This window comes from Balaenoptera physalus (assembly GCF_965194825.1).
Source record: "Balaenoptera physalus genome assembly, chromosome: 18".
Lineage (NCBI taxonomy): Eukaryota > Metazoa > Chordata > Mammalia > Artiodactyla > Balaenopteridae > Balaenoptera > Balaenoptera physalus.
Window position 1 is genome coordinate 61,277,698 of NC_138899.1, and position 11,024 is coordinate 61,288,721.

Genomic DNA, 11,024 nt, shown 5'->3' on the forward strand with positions numbered 1-11,024 from the left:
AAAATGTGTGCTTCTTTTCAGCCGTTGTTCTGTGTATTTTTAATTGTATGCACTGTCTCTTTCTGTTCTGATGGCTGCCCTCGGAATAGGCTGACCTCTGCTCTCCGTATGACATCCTGCAGTTGGATTTTCGTCACATTCGAAAGACTGTTGACACTCTGCTGGCACTCGGGGAGAAAGCCCCACAACCAACTTCTGCCCTCCGCTCCAGGGACCTTATAAGCTTCTGTCTTGTCCATATTCTCTTTGTAGTGCTGATCTATATCACTTACCGCTGGAATGTTCTGTCTGCATAATGCCCGCATGTGCATCCCTACACACTGCTCTGTCGCCCTGCTCCATGACAGGGTCCCTCCTCCCTCTGGGCCTTTGCCTTGCAAACTTTCATCCCTGTCATCTCTTCAGTAATCTCTGGAGTTTTGAAGCCGAACGTTTCCACATCAGTTTTTCCAGAAGCACAAACTTTATAGAAAGCAGCTCCCATTAGATAGTTTCTCTCACTTGCTGAGAAACAGTGAGGACAGAGGGTATCCACACCTCTTGCTTCCTCACCCCATAGTGCCAGCAGCGGTGCTCTGCAGTGCCTCTTCTCTCTCCCAGTGAGCTTTGCTGCCCTGGGTAGAGCCGAAGAAGGTTCCAGAACAGGAGCAGAGGGGATTTAGCGTATGAAAATCTTTCCATTGGGTCAGTATTTAAGTCGACTCCTAATTCAGGATTGGGCAATTTAACTGTAGAGGGAAGACAGAAAGCCAGCATTTGGGGTCCAATTTGGTCTATAACAATCTTTAATAATGCCACCGTTGACCAAGTTGAAAAATACCATCTGGAGAATGACTGCTTTAATGGCCATCCAGTTGGCTTCCTCCCTGCTTCCCGCAGCGGGAGCTGTGAAGGGCACCAGGGAGGGTGACCCCCCACTTCCACCCCGAGTGAGCCCCTCTGCCCTGCTGCCTGAGACAGAGCTGTGCAGAAGGGCGCTGGGGAGGAAGGGTCCGGCGCAGTCAGAGTGCGCCCCCTGGAGGATCCACGGCACACCACTCTTTCTGCGTAGTTTTACTTATTCCTTGTTTGGTCTACTCTGACCGAGGCTCTTAGAAAGCATTTTCCAAAAAGGGTTTCTATTTTTAAATAATGTAATGGGTCATTTCGCTTTTTTTTTTTTGCTACATCACATCATAACTTCAGGTCTAGAATGTGATGGATTTGACAGCATTTATTTTCAAATAAAGCCATGAGTCATGGAACATTCTTGGGCCTAGGGCTGGGGTTACTATGACAGGAGCCAATAAGATTGCTCTTATTTTAGAAGAATGTAGTTTCTTCAGTGACTTGAAATTTCCGTTTAACCTTTGATTTCCAGTGACATTAGCAACCTGCTTTTATGTTTAAGCTTAAAGGATTTATATGTTAATAACTATATCTGCTTTTGGAGCGATGTGATCAGTTTGCAATTAAAGAAAAAAAACATTAGAATCTCATCTAGGACAAGATATTCCTGGTTCTGGGATGTCGTTTTATAATATGAGACAGCCCTGCTCCAAGGTGAAGACAGACTCTCCTATGCTTCAATTTACATCTGGTTGCCAAATACTGTTTCTTAAATTGGTGGGGGGGATGATTGAGTTCACTTCCTCAAGATAAATTTCTAGTTTACTCACATGGAAACAGTCTTTATAGATGGCTACTAAGAAGATAATTTTATTTTTCTGAACATTTCCATGAATCCAGGGGACTTGAGGTTGTGGAAAGCTCACATAGTTAGAAGAATATATTTATATAAAGATCCTTTGTTGGTAAATCAGATCAGATTTTCTAACAGGAGACATTCTTTACATGATAATATCTTGAGTTAACTGAGCTTTTCCCTCCTGATTTTGGGTTGATTGGTGAAATACAGGGTATGTGGAAGTTATCCAACGTCAGTTGTGTAATAAGTAACCCGCAGATGTACTGAATTGCCTTTGGTGCTATCTTGTACTCTTCAATCTGTAACACAATAAAATCCCTTTGTACGATGTCTAACGAGCACCCTGAGCCATAAGTTGCTTAATAAACACATTTTGGGTGATAGATCCAAGTTTTTATGGGCCCATCGATAACGTTAATTTGTGTGTATCCAGAGTCGCGCTCAGCGCTTCTGTCCAGCTCTGCAGCGCATTGAGGTTTCCCTTCAAAGATCACTGCTGTTTGGATTTTTCTTCTTGAAGCGAGTGGGGGGCACAGGGGAAGAAGAGAGATGACTTACTGGGTGACCACCTGAAAGAAAATTCTGTCAATGAAAACTGAGTAGCGCAATCCTGGGAGATCAGATTTAATTTTCAGTGCTGACTTGACATAGTTCTTTGGCTGTGTTCATATTTCAGTTCTGGCATCCAATGTATTTTTTGGATGCACTTTCACTTTTCATGTCATTAGTGTATCTGTACCCTAATGTGTTGCTCCTCTGGGGATCTGTTAGGTGGTATTTTTTCATCAAGTAGTCTGGTAACAAGCAGAACACAATTAATTTAGCCCTTTAGGCAAAGCTTGGAATGAACTGTCTTGCCCATTACTGCTCATTTCTGTTCAGAATATTATTAAGCCTCCCCATGGTTCTTCCCCAAGGTACTCACACACCGACTCATAGGTAGCATGATGCCTGCCATTGCCACATGACTAGGGATACTTGGCCAACCCACTTGTCATCTGAGACGTGGTTGGGTGATTTATATGTGCATACTAAATCTTCCTCTCACAAGAAAGACCATTTTTTTCAGTACTTACAATGCCTGATAAAAATGACCCAAGTATTTATTTACGTATTCTTTTTGAAATAGAAAGATCTATTTGAAATAGAAAGTTCTCTTTCTCCAGTTCTTCCAATTGGTAGCAACTTGCCACTCCATGTCAGGATTTCCAAAATATGTGACAACTAAGTAAGTTCTATTAGTTCCTTCTCGTTATGGATTTGTGGTTCGTATGTAGCTCATTGTACTTGGGGAGAGACGTATAAAACGGTGCTGGTGGGAAGGGCCCTACAGAACTCAAAAGCAAGACAGCTGAGTAGGAGTTTCATCAATGAGTAGATAAGCAAAGGCACTTGATATCCTGATACTAGTTACTTGTGAGTAAGAAATTAAATATAGTGCATAGTGGCTAGGGTTATTTCTCTAAAATCCATGCTGTTCTCTGTCATAAGGAAAAAGGGTGTTTCACCCACAGGGTAAAAGTCATGGACAGTAGATTAAAAGTTCAGGAGCTTGAAAGTGGTTCGGGATGAGGTGAAAAATATTTTAATGTGATTTTCTTTCAGGAGATTAGGTTTTTAAAATTAGGCTTCAGATTTTGAAATTAGTTCTCAATAAACTATCAGGTATATATAATAGAATGTACGCTTTTCTCCTTAAGACTATGAGGGTCCAGTTCCTTGCTTTTTCACTGGATTTTGTTTATGATTGTGTTCATTCATTCACTCCTCAAATACTGAATGAGCAGCGTTTGTACAAGACCCCATCTTGGGGATAAAAAGGTGACCATGACACGTGACCCTGTCTTCAAAAATCAGGAGTCAGCAAACTTCTTCTGTAAAGTGCCAGTAAATATTTTAGGCTTTGTGGGCCATACCATCTCTGTTAGGACTACCCAGCTCAGCTGCTATAGTGTGAAAGTAGCCACAGACACTCGTAAATGTGTCTCAATAAAACTTTATTTACAAAAACAGGCTATGGGCTGGATTGGCCTGCAGGTTTTTGGACGCTGTGTAGTGGATCTAGTGAACAAATAAAGAGGAATTCAATGTGATAAGGTCCTGTGGTAGGTCAGGTACAAGATTCTGTATATGAAACACGTGGACAGGGGGCCCAACCCTGATGGGGGTGGGTGGTCTTTGAAGCCTTCCTAGAACCGTGATGTTTGCACTGAGGCCTTAAAGATGTGTAGGAATAGCCAGGTGAAGGGTGTATGGATTAGGGAGGTGAGGGAAGGGGTAGTTGTGTGTAGAGAATAAGTGTTCTAGAAAGAAGGACTAGCAAGTAGCACGGCTGGAAAGCAGAGAATCAAATGAAGAGTGACAAGAAATCCTCTCTGTCTGGAAGAGGTTGACATGGTCTGCATTTCACGTCGGAAGAAGCTGCTCCTCGGAGCCCTCACACGGCAAAGCAGGAACTGAAGTTCTCTTACATTAAAATGATGCGGACAGTTTTGTTTTAAGGTTCAATCAGTTAGTGCCAGGACTTTACATTTTAGAAGCAGGCTGAACAACATGAAGAGTGCTGCATGGGTGACTTCATTTTGTCTAGCGGGTGGCCTGGCGGGAGGCCTGTGACTGCTGGGGACCGTAAGAAACTATAGAAAAAGGAGAGCCAGGTGGTGATGGCGATCTGCCTGCTCCCATGAGGCATTTGCCGCCAGAACAAGACGTCCGGCCCTCACTACGAAGAGAAACTAATGAGCTAAGTGGCAGAGCTAACGCCCTTCCCCGAGTTGAGGGTTCTCTGATGCCCACCTGACGTTGAATTTGGTGGGACTGGCCTGGAGAGGACTCCGAGGGGCCAGGGGCCTCTTCCTGTCTTCTGGGCACAGACGGGACCTGCTCGCTGGTTGGTCAAGGACCTTATGGGAAGCAGCATGATGTCGTGGAAGGGGCCCCAGCTGTAAGATGAGACACAAGTTCAAATCCTGGTTGCAGTACTTACCTGCTGTGTGACTTCAGCAAAGTTAAACTCTCTGCATCTCAGTTTTCTCCTCTGCAAAGTAGAGATATTGTATCTACCTCGCAGAGTTGTCATAAAGAAAAAACCCAATACAAATCCATAGCATTGGTGCCAGGCCTGTAGGAGGTGCCCCCAGACGTCTTACAAAGTTGGAATTTAGTCTTTATGGCTTACCTGCCTTTTCCAACCCTGCTTGTTGTGGCTCAGAAGAGGGGTGGGTGAGGGCATAAGAGTGAATATTTGTTTCCGCCATTGGAGAAACAATGCAAAGGACAGGACGAGTCCTTCAGAGGGGGGTCAGAATCTTTTTATGCAGGATACTACTTTATGATTCTGTTCTGTGCTTTAAAAAGAAACACAACAAAAGGAGCTCATGGGTATCCTAGAGCAGTCTGCTGCTACATTCTCAATGAAAGCCACTCATCTCCTCTAACAATGAAATTTTAATGCATTTAAACTCAATGTAAATATTCACCTCTCTCCTTTAGGTCCATTATATACAAGGTGAGGTGACCCTCCTCTGTCATTTCCCATCAAGCTATAAATCCACAGCAGTTCCTTCCCCATCACAACTTGTAGCTCACTTCAGGGATCCCCTCCCCCATGGAATATGCAATGACAGGACTAGTGTGATGGAAATGGCCTTCTGGCCATCCTCAAAGCCCCTCCGTATTTGTGGCAGGCTCCCCTTACTTGTCTTGTCAACCAGCATCTCAAGTCCTGATTCCCATCAGTCTCCCTCGCAGTCCTGTGATAGAACAACCACAACTGCCGTGTTTTCATAAGGTTTCTATGATCTGACGCTAGTCTTCGTAGGTACCTCCAACCCTACAATGTAATCTGAGGGCACCTCAGGGCTTCTTAGGAAGTCTGAATGAAAAGAGAAAGCCAGAAAGGATGCAAGGGATACCTTTTTATGTCTTTTATTTACTCCTTGTCACCAGCTGTAAGGGTGGAAGGGAGAATTTTGAACTCTGCACCTGGTTTAGGAATGAGGAGAGCAGGAAGGTGAGAAATACCTGGGAGAGGGGATGACCTTAAGCTAACTCCAACATCCTGTTAGCAGGAGGCTAAGGCCTCGGTATCTTCCCATCCTTGTTTCTCTGGAGCCCCAGCCCTTCCCAAGCATGACCGTGAGCATAGAAACTCAACTCTGCAGACCACTGGCGCCGCCACTCATCAGTGGAGACATGTCACAGCTCAAGCAGGACTCAGCATAGCCCCCTCAAAGCCATGTTGCATAGAGATTAGGCTTTGTGCAAATATTCTAGAATTCAGGAACGTTTGTGACTAAACATAGGTGACCACTGAGGTCAAGAAGCAAAATATGTTGTTCAGAATGCCTTGGGCATATCTATTGCTTTAAAATTTCTATTCACGTTCCTTGCCCAGTGCTTCATTGTTGAGCTCAGTGTTTTTTTCACCGATTTGTTGAGCTTTTATGTGTCAATATAAAACCCTTTGTAATTTGATGCAAATAATTTATTTTTACAGTTTGTTGTTTATCCTTTAATTCTTTTTTTTTTTTGACACACAGAAGCTGTATACTTTCAGGTGATCAATTGTTTTTACCTTTTCCTTTGTGATTTTTATATCACTTTTTCATCCCCATCCATTTACCAGAGAAAATATTAAATACGTATCTATATTTTATTGGGAGGAATGTTGTGGACTTTAACATTTAACTCTTCAACTCATCTCAGATGGATTTCAGCATATGGTATAAAGTGAAGACTTATTTTTCTCCCCAAGTAATACCTTGTACCAGGTACTTAACCATAATTAGCAGCCATTTATAATATCCTACTGGGGTGTTGTGGAAGCCATAAGAATGAGGAAAATATATCCCTGCCCCCATGGGACCAGCCTTACCAATGAAATGAGAGTCAGGTGATTTCACAAGCCCATGGTAAGCAGGAGGTGTCAGGAAAGGGTACCCACTGACCTGCAGCAGAAGGAGAAAGCACCGTCCATCCTGGCCTAGTGCCCAGTTCACAACTCAGGCAGAACCTCCTATTTCTCAGGCTGACATTTGGCTGCTAAGTTGGCAAGCAGCATTAACTTGCCTCCCCTCAACACACCACTGATGACAAGATAATCCTATTTGATACACAGCAGTCACTTGAAATAATTGTTAAAATTGTATTTTAAAGGATCAGCTGTTTTATATTGACAAGTGGCCATTTCTCAAGGCCTGGAGTCAGAGTTTGAGATACTCTGAATTTACCATAAGTTAGGGAAGTGGGAGGGATGGGGGATGGTAAGACTGCGAGTGTAGAGCCCACCAACATTTCGAGGTTGTGGGACAGGTTCTTGGAGATGTCATGATGTGTCTTTGGATGATCTTTTTAAGAGCACAGTGCCTGCATCTGGGGTACTTAGTGGAGAGTCGTGCATTGACGCAGCAGGAATATCTGATTCCTCCAGCAAGAGAACTGCAAGGAAGCAGGGCTGACCAGAGAGACCTGATTGGCTTCATGTTAAACACTGTTTCCACCGCCTGGGGCTTGACGCAGCTCCCATTTTCAACTGTCCTTAAGACCAGTGGTTATTGGACTGTGGAAAACACCATCTTTGGGTAGATGAGAGGGAGTGTTCGCTGTGGAGTTGTTTCCCAGCCAAGGAGACACACTCTGGAAGGAGATTCCCTTGTATGGTATCAGACCAGGGTCAAATGACAAAAGTGTAAAATTATTTTGTTTTTGCTCTTTTGTAAACTGGTGGTTGAGCGTGCAGGGTGCCATACACAGGGAGTGAGTCGCCTTGATTATATTCCTTGAGTAGTATGTGCTGGACATTTCCCAAGAGCAAAAATACAATATGAGAAAGTAGCAGGATATTTGTGTCGTTGACAGTTTTATAAAAGAGTCTTAAAAGGGAGGCTCTTAAATGCTGTGGTTAAAATTACTTATTTACAAGGCTGTTCACAAACTGTGAAGAAAGCATGCCTCCATTCCAGAGATCACAGGAAATAAAATGAACTAAATCAAGATTTATGGTCAGTAGAATGGTGTGTGGTCTGTATAAATGAGTATTCAAGTTCCTTTAAAATGTGTGAGAGGTTATGTGAAATTTTGCTTTATAAGAATATAAGCTAATATGTTCTTGGTGGGTGGTTTCCAACTGAGGGTATGTAGCTCACTTATTTAGTGTCAAGGTTTTTAAAAAATGTTTAGCTCTTTTGCACATTTCAGGATGATTGGAAGTCTTTCTAGAACAACCCTCACTTGTGGAAAATCATTGTTTTCTTTGCAAATACAGAAGAGGTCTTTGCAAAATGAATTGAAAGCTAGGGAGAGAGCACGGTCTGAAGTGATTAGATAGGCATACTTCAGAGCTCGATTTAACTCCAGTCAGTGGTGTCTCGAGATTTTATAATTAGATTCCAGTCATCTAAAAATCAATGCTTTGTTCTTCTTCCTTTTAGGAAAAACTGTGTCTGCCCCATCACATCCTTGAAGAGAAAGGCCTGGTCAAAGTGGGCATCACCGTTCAAGCATTGCTAGATGTAACTGTAACAAAGGCTCTATTCACATGAGACCAACTCCTGTCCTTTGGGTCGTGGCTCAGACGCTTTTCCGGTCAGAGATCCTAAACTCTCCTCTCAGCACCTGCCCCCTCCAACCTCCCACTCACTGCTTGTCAGTTCCCCGACTCTAGTTGAATTGACGGGAGGACACAAAAGAAGATTTTTCTACCTTTCATAACTGACTCTGACATTAAGACCTGATAGGTATTTGCCTAAAACCCCATGAGGGAGCTGGTTGTGAAGGACCAAGAAGCTCATCAATGCCTTCTACAACCTCCTTCGTCCCTTCCATGCTCACCCACTGCCATTACCAAAACACCAAGCACAACCGTTTCGCAGCAAGATGCATTTGTTTTATTAAAACCAAACGCGATGTGTATTTTGGGGGTGGGTGGGGAGGGGAACATGCAGTCAGGTTTTTTGCCACCAAATTTTTCAAGAAGTTTCTTGAGACCATTGCCTTTTAAAAAAACTATTTTCGACATACAAAATATTTATATAAATATTATTTATTAGTGAGTTGTTATTCATCCTTTGGATGCAAATTGTAAATTAGGAAACTATTTTATTACTGCTTTTTTGTGGTTAAACACTTTATTTTAATATTATAAATATTGAGTTATTTTCTATCCTCTTTGGTGTGCAAGTAGTTCTAGGTCTCCATAGTCATGTTTTCTGGTGTATATGACTCAAAAAAAAAATTTTTAAGCAAAAAGCAGGTGCTTCTGTGACAACTATTTTCTGGGGAGGCATTATTTATACTTTGGTTTCTGGAACATTGGTCTTATTTATATTTCTGCATTCCATCCAGCTTCCTACATTCCAGCAGCCCTGTTGTCCCCTGATATAATGAGCTGACAGAAATCAAGAGAGCGCCCCAAAGTTGTTTGTAAATAGCTGTGATGGAGAAAAAAAAGACATATTAAACTTGAAGATAAAATGTGAACAGTTATTTTTTTGGGTTCATACTTATTTTGCTATGCACAAAACATTCACGTTTTAACACGAAGAAGTAACAAGTGTTGGCATCCTGTGTCTTGTAGTGTAATTTTGCACTGTAACTTGGGTAATTAAAAGTCTAGCACCAAAGGTAGATAATAAGGAAGTGGTATAGGAAAGTGGAGATGAGAAAAAGGTTATCGTTTAACCGAAAAGTTTTTTAAGGGCAGCTTCGGCGGAGAGTGATCAAGAATTAACTGAAGGCGTATAGGACCTGGATCAGGAAACCAGCACTTCCTGCGGCTGCCCGTTTTAAAAGAGAAAACTATTCTGAGATGTAGACGTGCTTATTTTATGGCAGCTTAGTTGGTGGCTTTCAAAGTAGTCCGTCAAACACGGCAAGATTCACAGCCTCTGGTGTGAAACCGCAGAAGTGAGTCAGTAAATTGGTGGAGTAGGTGCATGCAAGAGCAAGGCGGGCTCAGGAGAAGGTGAAGTAAGTAGCGTTTGTGAGGCTGAGTGGCCCAGGAGGGAGCAAGTTCAAAGAAAGCAATGACTAGAGAAAACCCAGCTAAGGAAAGGCGTCCGTGTTGGTCTGAGAGAGTCACATAAGACTTCACAGACACACAACCTATTTTAGGCAGTTATGTGCGTGTGCACTCGCCCTGCAGTTACAGATAGCCCAGTAATTCGTCTTTCAAAATCTTGTGAATGCTGACTGCATCGTCAGCTCTGTGAAAAGCCATTGTAAGTTTTTAGAGCAGCAACCACAAGTTATAAGCCAAATGTAAAGATGAACACAAAAGAAAAGACACCAGGAGGACAGTATGCATTGAAATTGAACGCAGACTTACATCAGCCAACGCCAAGGCTGCCCTCCGGTCTAGGCAAGGAGGGAGGGGTTACTGAAAATAGTCGTTTGGATTGGCAGCTAGCAGTTACTTCCTATCAAATGTACTGTGCACTTTAACCGAGTTTAAAATATATTTTAATATTTTCCTGTACTGCACAAATACCTGTTTTGTCCAATAGCATAATGATGTAAAAAAGAAAAGACTTTGAACAAAGAGCGTATTCAGCGTAAGTGACAGTCAAATGTTGATTATAGAAATAGGAATTTAGATGACTGCACCTTTATGGGCATTGAGAATGCAGGGTCCTGAAATATTTTTTTTTTACATGTATATATGGCAACATGAAGCTCTGTAATCCTTGTTTTGAGAGACTTTTTTTCAAAATTAAAATATTTCTTTTGATATTCATTTTCAGTATTTTCTTGCGGTTGGCTGTATAATGTGAATGGCTTCAATATTTTGTAAAATGGCTTTTTTTTTCTTCGAAATGCAGTCCCTGTATGGCTAAGACATCTTCAAGATCTTCATCCATTGTTCATACGTGCAATAAGATGCGCATGGCCGGCTGACAGCGCCCTGAGTGAACACAATGTGCACAGTGCAAATACCCTTCCTTTTATGATTTGACAGCCATTAAAACTTTGAATTTGTACAAACCATCTTCTGATTGACTTACCCATCAGATGCAGAAATCATACATAGAGTGTCACTGATGAAACAGATTGTAGCAATCATCTATGTGTGTGTGTGTGTGTGTGTGTGTGTGTGTGTGTGTGTGTATGAGATATACATATAATATGTATATATAGGATAAGACAATTTTTATTCAAACTAAAATCTTCCCTGGACCCACGAACAAGCAGCACTCAAAAGCAGAGTTGCTGTGGTGGAGGGGGCGGAGTGGGGTCCAGGTGTATATCAGGTGTCACCACCTGTCCCTCGGGTGGTGGCTCCAGAAGTGTTTTCAAGGAAACCTGAAGGTTCTGTGGTACATGTTGTGAAACCCCAGGG

At 42.4% G+C, this 11,024-nt stretch overlaps 1 protein-coding gene across 4 annotated transcripts in view; it reads left to right on the top strand.

The window, feature by feature from the left end:
- LRCH1 (leucine rich repeats and calponin homology domain containing 1) overlaps window positions 1-11,024 on the top strand; it is a 111,569-nt gene that overhangs the window by 89,981 nt on the left and 10,564 nt on the right. Inside the window, exon 18 of one of the 4 annotated variants that reach the window (XM_082435393.1) lies at window positions 90-8,110. The exons of 2 other annotated variants lie outside the window; for them this stretch is intronic. In XM_082435393.1, coding sequence (XP_082291519.1) covers window positions 90-296 — 207 coding nt within the window. In that variant the 3' untranslated portion in view covers window positions 297-8,110. One more of the 4 variants, XM_082435394.1, reaches the window with a different exon arrangement.